Genomic DNA, 19,524 nt, shown 5'->3' on the forward strand with positions numbered 1-19,524 from the left:
TAATTTTTTCACTTCTTGATTAGAGTTTGAACACTGCTGATTGGCATTCTCAATTCCTTGGATGTCTTTTTATATCCATTTCCTGTTTTATACAGTTCAACTATCTTTTCCCGCAGATCCTTTGACAATTACTTTGTTTTCCCCATGACTCAGAATCATTATCCGTTATCACAGGTTACCTTGTAATAGCTATTCACTTTGTGTCAACTTGTGTGCATGTTATCAGGCCAAAATCACCAGGGTATGTAAACTTTTTTGATCAGGGTCATTTGGGTAGTTTCTGTTGTCATTATGATTTAAAAAAAATTGAACACAGTTGACTGATAATAAATGACTACTAAGCACTAACCACAAGTGAAAGAAATGTTTTTGTGTCATCGTTCATATTCTCTGAAAAATGGCCCAGAAACCATAAATTCTGCCAGGGTATGTAACCTTATGAGCACAACTGTATGTATGCATGTGTGTGCCCTCTTTCCTTGCCCGCTTTTATAAAAAAAAAAAAGAATGCAGGGGTGTTCCAACAATCCACCGCTGGCTGTTCCTTTGCAGCCACATGAACTCCTGGGGAGGGTGGAGCATAGAGCCTTGAACTTTAGTCATCTAATATCTGAAAAGTGTGTCGTGCATTTGTATTCAGCCCCCTTTACTCTGATACCCCTAACTAAAATCTAGTGGAATCAATTGTCTTCAGAAGTCACCTAATTAGTAAATAGCCCACCTGTGTGTAATTTAATCTCAGTATAAATACAGCTGTTCTGTGAAGCCCTCAGAGGTTTGTTAGGCCTCATGTATACTGCTGCTGATAAACTGACATTTAGGGGCAGTTGGGTGTTTTTTTTTCAGCTGCCCTAAATACTCCCCTCTGTTATCTTATCAGTACATGTACACAGGGTCGTTTATAGTTATTTCTAGGCAGTTCAGTTTAGAAGCATTTTTTGGAATGCCAAAAAATGTGTTCAGGACGGATGTTCAGAGGCATTTGAAATGCCAAATGCCTGTAACAGCTTGTAAACATGTTTTGTTTACAGGCGTTTTTCATTTTTGGCTATTTAAAAAAATAAAATGCAAACGCAGCAAAACACAACATGGAAACGCGTAAAAACAGCAGTTTTAAATGTTTGTTACTATCTGTCAAGTTAAATCATTCAGGAGAGGTTGAAAAAACGTCCCGTGTACATGAAGCCTTAGAGAAACTTGGTGTACAAACAGCATCATGATGGCCAAGGAACACACCAGAGAGGTCAGGGATAACATTGAGAAGTTTTGAACATATCACAGAGCACTGTTCAATCCATCATCCGAAAATGGAAAGAGTATGACACAAGTCCAAACCTATCAAGACATGGCCGCCCGCCTAAACTGACAGGCCTGGCAAGAAGAGCATTAATCAGAGAAGCAGCCAAGAGCCCCATGGTAACTCTGAATTAGCTGCAGAGATCCACAGCTCAAGTGGGAGAATCTGTCCACAGGACAACTATTAAATAAAATTTTTATTTTATTTATTCCTTTTACACATTTGGGCATCAGTTTGGCCCTGACTGTGTATGCAGCACCCATAGAAACGCATTTAGTTTTTTCCCCTTCCCTCTTAGCGCAGGAGTACCTACCCTTACAACTATTAGTCGTGTTCTGGCCTTTATGGAAGAGTGGCCAGAAGAATGACATTGTTGAATGAAAGGCATAAGAATTTCAGTTTGCAAGAAGCCTTGTGGGGGACACAGCAAACATGTGGAAGAAGATGCTCTCGTCAGATGAGACCAAAATATAACTTTATGACCTAAAAGAAAACTAACACTGCACATCACCCTGAATACACCATCTCCTGCAAAAGAATTGAGACTGGGGCTAAGGTTCACCTTCCAGCAGGACGACTCTAAACATACAGCCAGAGCTACAATGGAATGGTTTAGATCAGGGGCGTCCAAACTTTTTTCAAAGAGGACCAGATTTCATGAAGTAAACATGCGTGAGGGCCAACCATTTTGCCTGACATTTTTTGAACCATTGAAAAAATGTCTCGCTCTCGCTCTCTCTCTAAGGAAAGGAACTGCGTTCTGGTTTGATGCGGGCCCCCAAAGCTTGAGCATGTTATGTTTTTTATGCTGTTAATATATCTATCCTCAGACTGACAAATCCCGAGCGTCACGCTCATTCTTAGTATGAGCCGTGGCGGGGCGTGTTCACAAGTCTATGTGCCTGAGCCTGCAAGGAATCCGACAGCGCGCAGCGCCACCGCCAATCACAGGCACTGACGTTTCCCCAATCTCTGCATATGCAGTCCACAGATGCAGAGATTGTGACTATGCCCAGTGCTTGTGATTGGCTCTTCGCGCTGTCAGCTGCAAAGCGGCTTGGGCACATAGACTTGTGAACATGCCCAGCCGCACGCCCCAGCTCATACTAAGAATGAGTGCGGTGCTCGAGATTTGTCAGGCTAAAGAAGATATATTAACAGCATAAAAAACATGCTCAAGCTTTGGGGGCCACAGATGTGTGTGTGTGTGTGTGTGTGTGTGTGTGTATATATATATATATATATATATATATATATATATAGATAGATATATAGATAGATATAGATATAATGCATATTCCAAATGGGGGCCACATCAATCCGGAATGCGGGCCTGACTTTGGACATGCCTGGTTTAGATCAAAGCATATTCACGTGTTAGAATGGCCCAGTCAAAGTCCAGACCTAAATCCAATTGCGAATCTGTGGCAAGACTTAAAAATTGCTGTTCACAGACGCTCTCCATCCAATCTGACAGAGCTTGAGCAAAGAAGAATGGGCAAAAATGTCACTCTAGATGTGCAAAGCGTGTAGAGACATTTCCAAAAGAACTGCAGCGAAAGGGGGTTCTACAAAGGATCGACTCATGGGGCCAGAATACAAATGCACGCCACACTTTTTCACATATTTATTTGTAAAAAATGTTGAAAACAATTTATCGTTTTCCTTCCACTTCACAATTGTATGCCACTTTGTGTTGGTCTTCCACATAAGATCCCAGTAAAATACATTTACGTTTTTGGTTGTAACATAATAAAATGTGGAACATTTCAAGGGATATGAATACTTTTTCAAGGCACTGTATGTGATTTAATTGCAGATTAAACTGCATTGCCAATAATAATATAACAGATCTGGAGATGATAAAACTGTTGCAGGACAACACTGATTCTGGCTGTAGTTAGACACTGTATACTTTCATATGTTTGTGTTGTTTTATCTAAGTATTTGTGTAGGTATAATCTCTGTTTGCTTGCCCTACCTTGTAATGATGGGCTCACATGTTGTGGCTGCAGTTTGTAGTGTTATGGCTGGTCGATTCCCCTATCTCCATGCAGTAATCCACCTACCTTGTCCTTATTCACAAGTGGGACAAGTAACTTATAGTTCCATGTCACATGCATGCCTAGCCATTCCTCTGTGTTGCATCACATATTTTTTATGAAGCACACATCTCTTCTAACATGGTAAGCTCTGTTAATTGCTTTCACATACACTAGCACTAGACCCAGAGATTGTGCGATATGTAGTTTCTTCACAGGAAGTGTTCTTAAACTACAGACAGAGGTCATTTATTAACTTGTCATGCCTCATGTTTAAAACAAAACATTTCAAAGCAGGAATGTGATGATTTAATTTACGTTCTGTACAGGCCAACAAATAACACCACAAAACTACATAATCGATGCACATCTTACGCAGGTGAAAAATACAGGGTGCGAGTAGGAAGGTTTATAATGCCTTTTTTTTTAAGGCGTTTTTTTTTTGTTTTGTTTTGTTTCATTGAGTGGGGCATAATTTGCACTACAAGTGTACAATATTAACTTTTTTAGTTATGAAGCTCTATTTAAGTAGCATGCTTTTGTTTTGCAGCACAGCAGCCAGCTGTCATACCCAATTTACCAAGGGCTTCTTCAGGACAACTAGCAGCAGTGAAGGAAGCCATTGTTGGACAGGTTGCTGGCATTCCACCAACACTTGTGTCGGCTGATGTGAGGCCTGCACAGATGCCAACAGGTAACTTCAATATACATTTCCTGTTTAGAAAAAATGTCTGTCCCAAATATATAATTCTGACAGTTTAGAAACTAGACAACATGAAGGACCCAGAAATTAGATACGTAGTCCAGCTTAAAAGAGGAGTTACAGGGGGGTGTGGCCTGGACCGGCATGGTGTGAGGAGTGCTAATCGGGAGCTCCGCTTGCAGCTCTTCCGTTTATACATATCCTGGGACTAATTTTGCTGTACAAACTTCAACACCTGGCTCACCAAAGCCCTACACCACCGAGGAACATGTCTGTCAGGTCACCTGAGACCAGGTGACAGATGCACTCCGTAGGAGTCGGAAGTGCACCGCTAGGTAGTGGACCTTAGGACTGACTGCTGCGGATTGTACCCAGGGAGATTCGGGACACAGGTCTACAGGATCACTAACACAGATCCCAATGGGAGCCAGGAGCATAGATTCCCCATGGCGCGGAGTCTTAAGAGCCAGCGGGTGTTCGCCAGAGCCTCCAGTGGTGAGGATGGACTTCGCTGCAGTCTGGCTCCAGGTCGCCTAGGGTCTCGCAGCTCACACTCACAGTAGACTACAGAAGAAGGAAGCAGCAGGCTGGAACGACAAGGATAGTAAGGGGATACGGCAGAGGTCAGGGCAACTAGCAGACAGGAACAACAGAGTACACGCCAAAGGTTCAGGGTCACAGGCAGACAGGGATGGTTGGAGACATGCAAAAGGTCAAGGTCGCAAGCAGACAGGAATCGTAGAGCACACGGCAAGCAGGAAACAGGAAGCCAAACACACAATGATACACAATGGTTGATCAGCACCTCTGGCTTGCAGTGCACAGGTTAATATAGGGTTCCCTGATAGGGCCTGGGGTGGAGCCATGCTTGGAGGAGAGGTTATAAAAACCAAAAGGTGGAAGTGGCTGGCCTCTTAGTAAGAACACATGAGGGGAGGTAAGCAAACCGAGGAAGATCACTGCATAACCATGACAATGTCTCCTCCGAAAAGAGCGGCGGACGCAGCTGCTAAATTGCCTAAGTTCCAACTTCAGGAGAAAGGGGCCATGGAGGAAAATGGCGCAGAGTCCCCTCCCGCAAAGTCCTCGGCCACGGAAGACACTGCACGTTTTCTGGAAGCCATCTCGAATTTCAAAAGTACCCTGACCTGCAAACTGGAGGAGATGAAGATCGACGTATCCCTGATCCGCCAGGACCTGCAAAAGCTCAGGGATTGTGTAACTGAGACGGAGGCACACATTAGCCAGGTGGAGGACCAGGTCCCGCCATTGCAAGTAACAACCCAGCGGCTGCAACACCAACTTAGCGCAGCCCTGGCTAAACAGGACGACATGGAGAATCGCCTCCGACGCAATTTGCGATTTGTGTGTCTGCCGGAGGGTGCGGAGGGTCCCGATTCCTCCCCCCACCCGTTCCTGGAAAACCTCCTAATTACTACGTTCAGGAGAGCCGAATTTTATACCTCATTCGTAGTGGAGCGTGCCCACAGACTGGCTGGTAGACCCCCTCCCCAAGGTGAACCCCCCTGGACATTTATAGCCAAGCTGCTGAATTTCCTCACCAGGCTGAAAGGCAATATCCCCTTCCAAAATGGAGAGGTCGGGGTCTTCCCCGACTTTTCTACGGAGGTCCAGAAGAAAAGGGTGCAATTCACTGAAGCAAACCGACAATTGAGGATCCGCCGGTACCCCTACGCTATGCTCTTCCCAGCCCGTCTCCGGGTTACGGGTGAAGATAGAGCACACTTCTTCGATACGCCAGAGGCCATCTTTGCTTGGCTGGAGGCCAGAGCGGATCCGGCTAGGGATCCCGCCTGAAGGCACAGCGCGCTGCCATGGATTCGTGGTCGGATGGGTGGTAGATAGACGCCGTGCAGATAGTCTACAACTCTCATGACTCCTGGATTACTCCTATGATAAGGTACTGTGTCCCCCCCCCCCCCCCCCCCCAAGATCACCGCCATGTAACACTGCTGGATGTGTCCTCTTCACTCCATCCGCACCCTTCAGCCTATTGTCTCCCCTCTCAGATGCCTGCTTTCCTTTCACTGCTCATCCTGCCACAGGAAGACACAACAGGTATTTAGCCCCCATTACTCTCCCTTATGGGCAAGCTACCCCCTTCCGTGACGCCCGGGACATGAACTCTATACCCCATATCCTTTTACTTTCCCCATCAGTGTTATCCTGGAGGTCCACATCCCGGGTTCTCACACCCTGCACCACTGCTTGTTTTACAGCGACTAATCACTCCCCTAGTCGCAGGAACTCTAATAAGCCCTGCTTTTTTCAATTTAAACTGTAATGGTTGCCAAGTACTGTTACCCTGGACTGCCTGGTTCCCGGGGCTGCCCCCCGGTGTTCCCTCGGGGCTCTGCGTGACCGGACAAGACAGCGTGTTAGTGCATAAGTTATTATGTTTTCGTTTTTGTTGTTGGTTAATAGTTATACGCGTAATTTATAATGAGAACTCCCAGAACCTGGTTTGAAATTGATGGGATGCTTATCAGACAATTCACTGGGGCCATGCGGGTGTCTTTGGCATTCGGACCCCGGAGGATTGCAGTGTGCGGCTCGGTCCCCGCTGCTCTGGGTGCCTGGACGACACCTCGCATGCTGCCCCTGATGGGATGGGCTGTGGGGGTCGCCTGGGGGCTCGAAGTATCGGGGGCACAGACAGACATATGTTATCCCGATGCCCACAATTAAATGCATTACATGGAATCTGAGGGGTATTGGGGCCAAACCAAAGAGAAATGCAGCCCTATCACACCTTAAAGCGCAAAAAGCTGACATTGTGGTCTTGGTGGAGACACACCTCATGAGCCAGCTGCTGCTGTCCATAAAGAAACCATGGGTGGGGTGGGTGTATCAAGCCCCCCATACCGCCAACTCTAGAGTCATTGCAATCCTGGTGGCCAAAACAGTGCAATTTATTTTGTTGGCTTTAAGATCTGATCCACAGGGTCGTTTCCTATTTTTACACGCTAAAATAAATGGTATAGAACTACTTCTCCTGGCAGTATATATACCTCCCCTATTCCAGCTCAATGTGCTCAATGTCTTTCCTTCTTGGCCCAGTTTCCCACCGCCCCCGCAGTCTGGCTAGGAGATTTTAATAATGTAGTAGACAGGGACATGGACAGACTGACTGTGACTCCCCCGGACGCCTCCTCCCACTCGCTCACTAGATTCGGTAAGCTCCTAACTGAAATGTCCCTGGTTGATACATGGAGACACAGACATCCCCAGATCAAGGCGTTCTCGTGCTTCTCTGCATCACACAATACTATTTCACAAATTGACTTCATATTGCTCTCCCGGGCTCTCCTTCCAATACTGGGGGAGGTGGGTTTTCCCCCCACGTGCTCTCTGATCACGCTCCTTACTGGGCTGAACTGGTGTTGGACTCCCCTCCCTCTTCCTATGCCTGGAAACGTAATCCTTTTTGGCTATCGGTAATCCCAGACATAGCGGAACTCGTTACTGAATGGGATTTCTTTTTCCGGACTAGCAGAGACATGGCCCCCTTTGAGGTAGTCTGGGACTCATTTAAATCCTATGCCCGAATGATCTTACCCACCGTATTGCTAGATATAGGCAAACCTCCTCCCGGGTGATCATACTAGCTGAACAGTACCTTGCAGAGGTTGAGGCGGAATTCTCCAACGACCCACCCCCCTCCAATGCTGCCCGCTTAAAACTACAGGCCCGCCTAGTAAATAACCTTCATTTTGAAAAAGCGGAGCAGAAAATATTCTACACTAAACAAAGGCTGTATGAGTATGGGGAGCGTGTGGGAGGCCTCCTAGCCTACCTAGCACACATGGAGCACAAGATACCCAGACTAAGGGAGCTATTCTCCCATATGGATATTATCCCCAGATCCATGAGCAAGGCTTTTATAAACCTGGCAACAACCCCGAAATCCCTGAATCCTACCGCCCGATATCCCTTCTCCAATTGGACATTAAAATTCTGGCGAAGATCCTGACTTTGATCCACCCGGACCAAACAGGATTTATACCGGCAAAAAACACTACATACATTCTCCGTAGACTCAACATGAATTTGCAGGCCGAACACAACCAGATAGGCTCCAGAGTTGTGGTTTCCTTGGACGCCGCAAAGGCTTTCGACTCAGTCAAGTGGGACTATCTTTGGGAATGCCTAGCAAAGTTTGGTTTTGGGCCTAAATTTATTAGATGGATCCGACTGCTCTACCAGAACCCCAGTGCCAGGGTGTTGGTTAACGGGAGGGTCTCTGGCGTCTTTCCTCTCTCTAGGGGGACGCGCCAGGGATGTCCCCTGTTGCCCCTTTTGTACGCCTTGGCAGTGGAACCCCTGGCGTCCTCCCTACGCACCCTTCCAGGGGTGCGGGGACTACTGCATGGGAACCTGACTGAATAAATAAGCTTATATGCTGACGACATGCTTCTATATCTTGCAGACTCTGTCCAATCCCTACTGGTGGCGTTAGACACAATACAAACGTTTGGTAACTTCTCGGGCTTAAAGGTGAATTGGGATAAGTCCTTAATCCTCCCTATTGACATAGGTCCCCCCACAGTAAACCAAGCCTCCTCCCCTCTTGTCCGGGTTAGCTCCATGAAATATCTTGGGATAATTATTACCCGCTCCCCTGAAGATTTTGTCAGACTTAACATAGAACCCCTGATTGTGATAATGAAAACCAAAACACAAACGTTGGCTAAGTTATCTTTGGGCGTAATGGGTTGCATAAACCTGATAAAGATGGTCCTCCTCCCCAATTCATAGATGTATTATGGCATGCCCCTATCTACATACCCCTTAGAATATTTAAGTCCATTGAAGCTATTCTTAATTCCTTTGTGTGGGGATCAAGCCGACTCAAGCTGTCGTGGCAAGCATTAAAAAATCCCACAGACTTAGGGGGTGCCGCTTTACCAGATTTTAATCTTATTTAGCAGCACAGCTATCCCACTTTTATTATCTGGGCAAACACAACAAAGATCGCTACATGGCCCTCATATGTTCCCCCCCACGCAGGCACCAGCACACACCCCTTCCAAATAATATTTCGAGAACCAATGGACTCCTGGCTGCTGGGAAATCGTAGGGGACTACTATATAACCATTGCAAAATATGGGAAGTGGTGAGACGTAGGCTTAAAACACCACCTACACACTCACATACACCACTGTGGGACAACCCGGGCCTGAGGGAGTTACTCTCCGTACCCGATCACAACCTGTGGATCTCCCGGAGAGTGACTTACCTCTCTGACCTATATCAGTACGACACTCTGAAATCATTTCAACAGCTCAAAGACTAATTTAACCTTCCCAACTCCATGTTTTTCCGATTCCTACAGCTCCGCCACGCCATACAGACCCCATTTCCAGACAACCCCCCAAATATAGAACCGGTTGGCCCCCTCAACATTTTTATGGGACAGGACCCCTCACGACTCATTTCGTTGTTCTACAACGACCTCCTGCAACCCATGGCGGCTAGAGTGGCTTACGCTCCCAAAGATAGATGAACGAGGGATGTAGGGGCGATGGAGGATGAGGAATAAGAAGACGCACTAGATGCCTGTAGGAAAGTCTCCACCAAACTTTCTGACTGCCTAACCCAATTCTATATTATCCACAAAGTGTATGTGACACCTGGACATCTGGCCAAATACAGACCAGACCACAACCCACTATGTCCCATGTGTGGCGACCCTTCCAGCACTTTTTTTCACCTTATTTGGTCGTGTCCCGTAATACAAGATTACTGGTCCCACATAGTTAAATCCATCCATGATGAGATGGGATCCCCTCTGACACTATGCCCCAGGCAGTGCTTGCTGGGTATATTCCCAAACCCAGATTCAGATAAATCCCATATTGCCTTTTTGCAAGAGTCTTTATTTACGGCTAGACTGTTGATAGCGAGGAAATGGTTAAGGGCATCACCTCCGACATTCCAGGAATGGATATCCGCTATTAACAGTGTTTTACCCTATAAAAAGGAAATATATCTGGGACCCCTGGCTGCGCAATGCAGCCACTTGCAACAATCAGTTTGAAGACCCTCAGGTCATCTAATATATACCCCCATATGAGACTGCCCCCTAAAATGTATATGATTATTGTGCGAACCTATGCATATGCATCTCCATGTCATAAGTGCTTGTGCAATTGAAGACAGAAACTGTATATCTCTCCGCTAATGCCTTTTAAGTGTAACTCTTCAGTTCGGTTCTTTTACTTTCTGTTTTTGTTACTCACCTGATTGTAATGCCAATTTATATACTCTGTACACTGTGAAGTTTTTTTCCAATAAACGCGTTGTTTGTAAAAAAAAAAAAGAGGAGTTACGGAATTTTTTATTTGAGAGAATCATAGTTACCTAGGTGGATGGAGCACTTGTTCCCCACCAGCTCTTACACTGAGAACTGAGCAATCAAACATCACTGATCGCTCAGTTCTCAGAGCTCCAGAAACGGAGAGCTGGTGACTGTGACTGGAGCGCTGGGCTGTGGAGGGGGCTGGATCGGCTGGCCCAGGCTTTCAGTGGCTGGCTGAGAGGCTGAGCCAGGTGTTGACTCAAGGTTCTGGGCGGATCCCGACCATATAGTCCTGATCTTTCCCCAGCCTGGACCGGCTCTGTAATGTCAGCCATCTGTCTGCTGAAAATGGGTCACCGGAGTGCAGAACGAACTGCACACCTGTGATCCACAGGAGAAGTACAGCCAGACAACCTTTGGCTAAACGTCTCATTTAACTAAATCTGATATATGAGGTGAAAGTAATTGCACTAGTCACTTCACACGTTCCAGCAGCTGTAAATCACTGTCTTAGAGTAAGGGGGAGCAGGGAAATGATGTGCCACTGGGACTGTTGCTGTGGATGTTATGAAACTCCTCTGTATTACCAGCCAAGAGCATGCAAAGGTGGCTCCATGGAACCCTGAAAGGGTATGGAAAGTGTAAACCGGAATTAGATCAGGGACACTGCTAGACAATGGAGAAAAAAGCAGACTTGCAAACATAAGTGATGGGGTCTGAAACACTATATGCTGCTTTTATTATTGGGGTTTAATAACACCTTAATATGTCTTTTAAAGTTTTCATGTTCACATTTTTTTAATAAAGAAAGCTTTGTGCCCTGGCACCTTTTCAACAGGTAGGTTTTGCCTACAGTTGGTTATAAAACGGATAACTATTTGAGAGTAGGTTCAAACCGGTGCTGCAGGTTCAGGGTTACAGAGACCTACACAATGTACCTCCTGTGCCATGTGCACTTTACTATTGTAGTTTTAGCCACCTTTTATGTCTGGCCTGGTCTTCCTAAATAATTGAAATTCACATGGCAATGGCTTTTGTTTTGAAATTTAAAGAATGGTTTAAATATGTAAAGACAGAAACTATTTTTGCATAGAAGGAATGTGAATTCATCTTCAATGCCATTTGTCTTGTTTAATCCCATCTTTAATGCATGACGTATAATTGAATTACATTAAAGCAGGACTCTGGGATTTTCAAAAAATCCCCCATTAGTACACCCCTCCCCCACAGAAAACACTAAACAGCTATTACATTTGTGAAATGTCCTACCATTTAAGAGCTATGTCTGATTGAATTTTCACAAAGTCAGCTCTGTGATTCAAAAAAATGCAGCCTGTATTCTGGCAGGTAGGACGTGTTAGAACAGGGATTGCATCATATCCTCTGCTCTCTCTCTCTAAACTGTAATAAGACTACATTTCCCATGAATCCTTGGGATTGGAGTGAATGTGGGAAGTACACTAGGCTTGTGCATGTAAATGTGAACTCGCCCACTTTAACATAAATCACACCCTTCATTCTGCAGCCAGCAAGCCATACATAACACCCAGTATAATAGATTACATGCTTACAAATACAAACAGTTCAACTTGTCAGTGTCCTTGCCAGTGGTGCATGTCAGGGACCTGCCAGTCCCGCATGGCGGGGACCACCAGTGCCGCATGTCGGGGACCACCATGTCAGGAACCACCAGTGTTGCATGTCAGGGTCCACCATGTCTGTTCTACCAGTGCAGAGCAGGATTATTATCAGAAATTACTTGTATGACACAGTGGGGATCTCCCGCTGTGTCAGGTATTGTATATGAGAACACTGATCACTGATGTCCCACCTGTATTATGATTGACATGCACTGTGCCTATACCAGCATAGGTGGGACATCAGCAATCAGTGTTTTCATATACAATACCTGGCACAGCACTGTCATACAAGTAATTTCTGATAATAATCCCTGCTTTGCACAGAGATAGCAGGTGGGGAGGGGACAGGGTGGAGGGGTGAATTTCTGGCATGAGCAGGGAAGGAGAGAGAGGAGGAGGAGGACACCTCCTCTATGGGCGACACAGACCGGGGGCTGTGAGACCCCCTCCGCCCAGTACATGTCTGCCTTCTCCCTGCTAGAACTACAAGGGGGCGTGTCAGACCACTGGCTGAGGATACAGGAGGACTAGCAGCCAGCAGTCTTACAGGCAGGAAGTCACCATGTAATAACAGTTTTCCGCAAGTTCAGCAGCCTATTTCAGAGGAACTACAGAGTTCAGAAGAACATGGGTGACATACTTGGTGAAGGTAGGAGATCAGCAGCAAGGACATGAAAAAAAAAATTTGCCCGGAATTCTGCTTTAAATAAAAACTGAAATAATAAAATTATTGCTCCTAAACCAAAACGCAACAAACTTTGAAAAAAATAAAGCAGATAATCAGAATGACTACAATTTTTATCAAATGTGTTTTGTTTGTTTCTTTTTTTTATCAAAAGTTTTGTAGGTATACGAAAAAAAAATAAAAAAAAAATAAACACTAAATAGGCAACAGCTTTGCATTCCCATAAAACTGTATCAATGAGAAACAACCACATTCCAAGCCAATATATACAGAAAAATACAGTACCAGGAATGCATGAAAACTAAAAATATCAAGCTGGTATCCAACAAGTATTTGCAGTGCCACTCCTTTCCTACCAAGCAGTTGAGAAAAAAGGGGAATAATATAGCTTTTTTTTCACCTTACGTAAAAGTATTTATGGGAATATCACCACTGCCCTACCCATATTAAAAAGGAAAAAAGACCCAACTGAAGTGTGCCCTGTAACAGTGTACCACAGCTTTATACACCAGCTAACCATGTGTTCCAGTTAGCGCACAAGTATAGGCATATGTCTCCTGCTAGAAATTACCATTGTAAGCACATATGTTTTCTGAGGTTCAGAATATTTTTTTATAGGACACCTGTAATTTTTATATAAACAATTGAGGGAATATGTTTTTAATTTTGACAGTGATGAAGGATTCATTGTTAGTAGTCTAATAATTGAGGCCTTGCTACCCCCCTCGCATGGGAACCCAGTAGCCCTAGTTTCTATAAATCTAAAGGCTATTGCATATTCAGATTGTAAGGTGAATGGTTATTTTATATATATATATATATATAATATATATATATATATATATATATATATATATATATATATATATATAATTTTTTTTTATATATATAATATATATATTGTCATTTCAGCAAAGGTGCCCTGAGACATTGGGGTTGATTTACTAAAGGCAAATATACTGTGAAAGTAAACTATGTGCTCCAAAGCTTATTAAATGAGATAAAGCTCACTTTGCAAAGAATACCCAATCGCAGGCAAGAAAAAATACAAAAAAATAAACACATTTTTGCTTGCACATGATTAGAAGTCGGCAGAACTTCCCCTCATTTACTAAGCTGTGGGGCAATTGCACTTGCAGAGTGCAACTGAACATGAAAAGTGCACAGCCAATATGCCTTTAGTAAATCAACCCAATTGTTCTGATTTTATTAGACTACCATATATTACCTTTTGTATACTTTTTTTTTTTTTTTATCTGGTTATTTATATATCTCATTGGATGTGTTTGTGTAGGAATGGCTTCTGTGGTGATTCAGCTTCCTGGTACAATACAGCTAAAGGGTGTAATTGGTAACAACAGTATTCCCATCACTTTGTCTGCTGTGTCTCACACCATCTCTGCAGTAGAACCATCTTCTCCCAATTCAGGTATGGTATCCTTTGTGTCTTGCATATCCTTCATTCTTTTTTCATCTGAGTTGTCTATTTGCTTGGCTCTGTGGAGGCTAACTTTCTTACAAAGCTGTGTGGAGGCTAACTTTCATTTAAAACTTCCATTTGGCTTGTTTTCAGGAATTCTGTACTGAGGAAGTATCTTCCACTTTAAAAATGTATGCCTGGAAACTGAAAGGGAATCTGTTATTAAACTTAGTGATTGATCCACTTTTTTTTTCTTTTTAAATAACAAACATGTTATACTTGCCTGATCAGCCCCAGTCCTCCTTTTCTCAGGTCCTCTTCCGATGCTCCAGGCCCCTCCCCTCTGCTGAGTGCCCTCAGAGAAAGCTGCTTGTGCTGGGGGTGCACTCATGTGTGTGCTCGCTCCCGAGCCGCCTCAATGTGTCCGACACACAGAGTATGGCTCGGCCCTGTCCCCTCCTCACAGCCTGTGATTCACAGCAGCGGGAGCAGCTCCTGCTGCTGTGTCTCAGCCAATGAGGAAGCAGAGATGTGGGAGAGCTTTTGCTCTCATGCACAGCATGGGATCGGGCTCAGGAGAGTATAAGGTGGGGGCTGAAGGGGGAGCTGCACAGTTCTTTTACCTTCATGCATAGAATGAAAAAAAAAATAAAAACCTTTAAAGGTTCCCATGATCTGTCTTCATTTTTATCAAGACAATTTGTCTTCTATCATTCTTCAGCTGCGGCACAGACACTGAGGCTTTTGTTTGTAGCTTCAGGATTGGCCACTTCTCAGATTTGCCCTGGGGAACTGTACCCAGGAAAAATATGCGGGGTCCGCATTACAGTTCCAGGACCGAAGTCCACCTGTTTGGTGGAACTCGGTCCCTGAAAACCATTCAAATGGGCAAATCCTGTGGGCGAGGCTTGTTCCCAGCAATCTGCCGGGGGGGGGGGGGGGGGGCGCAGTACAGGCTGTTGCCCTTATAGCACCAGTTCACACCAGAACACGGGTCAGAAAATCCCACCGCGTTCAAATTGCACTGCACTTGTTATCAGCAGTGGATGTCAGTGCAATGCTAACGACAGCTCAAACACAGGTCACGAATGCAATGTTTACTTTCACTGGATCGCATGGTACAGAAGTACCACGTGAGTCGGTTGCTCTGCGTTTTGTAAAATAGTGCATGCACTGCTTGTGCTGCAATCTGACACTCAAATGAATGAGCTACAATCATACTGCACCATATCACATGTGAATTGCACAGCAATGTAAAGCGCGTTCCTGTGTGATTTATATATGGGGGCCCAAAGTGCTGACACCATTTCAGCTCTTATTGACAAACTGTGTAGTTACCTCAACTTAGAGCTGCCTGTTTTAGTTTTGCTAATGGTCACCAGCCTGGGCCTCCTCTGAATGCTTCGGTCTACAAAAGACCTGCCTGTACACCTTTTACAGCCTGTTCTGTATAGTGACTGGCCTCACCTGAGAAGATTTTTGCCTCTCCCAAGCATTTTACTTGGTATCCTATATAGTATCCCATTGCAGGACCACTTTTACCATCCTGTTTCTCGAATGTTGGCTTTAATGGCTTAGCTGTTACAGCCCAAGACCTGAGGGATATGGGACTTTTCTGATTTAGCTATCCCTAAGCTCCTAAAATTATTTTACATGGTATGAGATTGGGAATTTCCATCCCTGAAAGTACTTTGTAGGACAGATCCTCTGTTTTCTCCAGTCTGGTCTGAATCAACATCTGGCCTTGAGTGCCATCAAGGTTCAGATATTTTCTGTATTGATTCAGAATGTATTATTTTAACATTTTACATCTGTTGCTATTTCTTTGATAATCTCAATAAATGTATATTGAAACACGAATCTCAGCCCCAGCAATTCCCTTCCAGAGACCACTTATGAAGGCCTTTCTGCAGGGTGTCACTAACACATTGTTCTTCCTGTATATGACTCCACTGGTTCTGAGTTCCGTAAAAAAAAAAAAAAAAAACACACAATTTGAACCTGTTAGAGAACATCCTCTATCTAATGTTAACTTGCGAGGTTGCCTTTCCTGTTGCCATCACTTCTGAGTGGTGAATTTACGAGTTGGCGTCCTTAACCTGTAAAGAACCCTTTTTTTATGTGTCTCACGAGGACAAGTTGGTTTTGTGACCCAAGGCCTCCCTCCTCCCCATGGTGGCTTCTTTTCGCCTTAACCTTGACAATGTTCTACCTTCTTTCTGTCCTGTTCTTAAACCTCCTGAAGAGGTTTTTCTTCATTGTCTTTATGTGGTTGCCATCACAGCTTTTTTTTTTGTCACTCCGACTCTTATTGTTGTACCTGAAAGACAACCTGCTTTTCTGGTCAAAGCACACACTTTTTAGCATCAAGCATCTGTTGCTCAAATTTATAAGGCTGCCACCTGGTATTCTGTTCACAAGTTTGCAAAGTTTTACCAGGCAGATGTTCAGACCACAGCTGATGCTGATTTCAGTCATGAAATTCTTCATGTATACATGTCTTTTGCTACCTCACATGTACTACTATTATTAACCTTTTATAACGTTTGCATCCTCCACATAATTTACATTCTATTCAGCAAGCCAGTTTAAGGCTCCATGCACACTGAAGCTCAAAAAAGCTATTTCTGGACGCCAGATTGCTGGCAGAAAACGCTGGTTGAAAAACCTGCTTCTAACAGCGTTTTATACTAGCGTTAATGAGCGTTAATGAGCGTTTTACAGCGTTAGCGTTAATGGGCGTTTTTTATAAAAATACACAGAGGACACTCCAAAAATCCCACAATGCATTGAAAAATAGAATGCCGAACACTAATGAACGAGCGTTAATGAGCGTTAATGAGCGTTTGTCGTTTTTTGCCGCTGAAAAACGGCACTTTGAACGCGAATTTCTGGCGTTCAGAAAAAAGCCCATAAACTCCACTGCTCATTAAAGCTGAAAAACGTCCATGTGTGCATGGACACATAGGCTAACATAGAGTGGAGTTTATGGGCTTTTACAAAAAACACCCAAACTCCAATAAACTGCAGTTTATCAGCTTCAGTGTGCATGGAGCCTAAGAGGAAAAAAAAACAGTTTGTTGCATGCTGCTGTATGTTCCCTTGATCTTTTTTTTTTTTTTTTTTTTTTTGCATTTCTTTTGTTGTTTCCAACTCCAGCTGGACTGCTTTGGACATAACCAATGCTTCCAAAAAGCTTCATTCTGGGTGGTGTAATGTTTGATAAAGAAAATGGGATAGCATGCGCCGTAGACAGCGGTGCCCATTTTCGGGCAAATATCTCCTAAACCATATAGGTTTAGGAGATATTGCTTGGACCTACAGGTAAGCCTTAATCTAGGCTTACCTGTAGGTCAAAGTGGTTTGAAAGGGTTTACTTCCTCTTTAAGTTAATGCACTGTTGCATTACATTCCGCAGTTTTTTGTGCGGTTGTGGGTAGTCACTCCTGTTGAGGGTACCCTGATTTTGTGGTGGATTTCTCCACGCACTGTTCTTTTTTGTGGGTAAAGTTTCACTTGTTCCCACTTGCCACGGTGGATGAAGTGTTTATGCTGTTTTTCCCACCCCTCGTTTTGGCACTGCTTGGGGATGTCCCAATGGCTAAGAGAGGAGCTGTGTCCGTCAGTGAATATAAGAGAAAATAGGATTTTTTTGTACTCACCGTAAAATCCTTTTCTCTGTAATTCAACGACCAACACAGCACCCGCCCCTCTTTTTTTCTTTACGTTATACTGCTTGTTGACGTACTGAGTTCTGCTAGCAGGCAGGAGGGTTGATACCTAAGGGACCGCCCCCATGGGCGAAACTGACAGTTCTGAGTGTTGTGTTACAACTTTGCCTAGTATTCTCCTAGAGGTAAGGTATACAACCCAATGGCTAAGAGAGGAGCTGTGTCGGTCGGTGAATTACAGAGAAAAAGATTTTACGGTGAGTACAAAAAATCCTATTTTTCTTTTTCATTCATTCATTCTCAGGATGAGAATGTAGTTGCAACATGCCTCCCAGCTGATGTACTTCTGTCCATCTTATCTGCTGCATTTTGCTACAGAGACACCTCTTACAGACATCCCCTCAGTTTAGCAATGGTAGATCATGGACTGAAGGTGGCTGGGAGAAAGGGGCCAGTTAACATGCATTCTGTTTCTGGCCTACAGCAAACTCAGACTGTTCCCTGATAGCTGTTGTCCTCTGACTGGAGCTTCCTCTCAGGCACACACCTTGCCACCTATCTGGCAAAAGTGTATATTTCTGCCACTGTGTCTGACTTTCTCAGAAAACCTTTGGCACTCCTAGAATCTTTAGTTTCCAGAGGCCAAAAATGCTACCCTGACTCTATTGATGAATCAGAGTTCAAGCCTCTAAACCTGTTTGTGAATGAATTGACGGAAAGCAGACAATGTTTCAAACCGTGCATTTTATGAAGCAAAAGCTATGGCTTCCTAGCTATTGCTCTCTTCTGTGGAAACAATGATGGACATAGTAGTACTAGTCTTTGCCAAGTACCATCTAATTTTAGGGCAGCACAATGGTGTAGTGGTTAGCACTTTCACCTAGCATCAAAAAGGGTAACTGGGTCGAATCCCAACCACGACACCATCTGCCTGGAGTTTACATGTTCTCCCTCTGCCTGCCTGGGTTTCCTCCAGGTACTCCAGTTTCCTCCCACACTCTAAAGCCATGCTGTTAGGTTAATTGGATCCTGTCTAAAATATTGGCCCTAGTATATGTATGAATGTGTGTTAGGGACCTTAGGTTGTAAGCTCCTTGAGGGTAGGGACAGATGTGAACATACAATGTATATGTCAAGCGCTGTGTAAATTGACAAAGCTATACAAGTACCTGAAAATAAATAAATGAAAGTAAATTCTCCATTGCCAAGAGAACCCCTGTGAGCACTAAGAGGTTGGCAAAATCAAAAAATATTAAAGGACGCATACCTGTTTTTGATTGTCATTTCCACCATGTTTCAAGCTTAGAATTCTAGCTCTCCAGAATTTATTACTGTAACTGGAAGGCCTATTTTGCCTGGTGCAATTCACTAGGATTTCACCCTTGCAGGTTTTCTGTAGCTCAGTTTTCTGGTCTGTACCTTTATTCCGGGGGTTACTCAGGTTGTCCCCCCTTTACATTATATTTTAGTTCTTTATGCCATCCAAAAACCTCCCTTTGAGTACATTCAATGGGGAATTCCATTACCGACACATTCACAAAAAGGTGTTTTTTCTAGTAGGCATCACTACTTTTTTATTTTCTACACTCTTTTACACAGAAAAACGTAATACCCTTCAAGTAGGACCAAGGGACGGCTATTGGCACAACAGACGATGTGAACATCATTTCTATCAAAAATACATTTTTATTACAAAGCAACATATAAATGGAATTAAAATTGGATGTTGCGAACAGTGTATAA

At 44.1% G+C, this 19,524-nt stretch overlaps 1 protein-coding gene across 4 annotated transcripts in view; it reads left to right on the forward strand.

Annotated features, from left to right (window-relative positions):
- The window catches only part of MGA (MAX dimerization protein MGA), a 156,805-nt gene that overhangs the window by 127,764 nt on the left and 9,517 nt on the right, over window positions 1–19,524 (forward strand). For all 4 annotated transcript variants that reach the window (XM_077464523.1, XM_077464522.1, XM_077464524.1 and 1 more), the window contains 2 exons: window positions 3,890–4,033; window positions 13,985–14,119. In XM_077464523.1, coding sequence (XP_077320649.1) covers window positions 3,890–4,033; window positions 13,985–14,119 — 279 coding nt within the window. The remainder of the gene's footprint in view (window positions 1–3,889; window positions 4,034–13,984; window positions 14,120–19,524) is intronic.

This window comes from Lithobates pipiens, unplaced genomic scaffold (genome assembly GCF_037356315.1).
Source record: "Lithobates pipiens isolate NorthernLeopardFrog02 unplaced genomic scaffold, aLitPip1_a1.2 Scaffold_30, whole genome shotgun sequence".
In the NCBI taxonomy this organism is placed as follows: domain Eukaryota; kingdom Metazoa; phylum Chordata; class Amphibia; order Anura; family Ranidae; genus Lithobates; species Lithobates pipiens.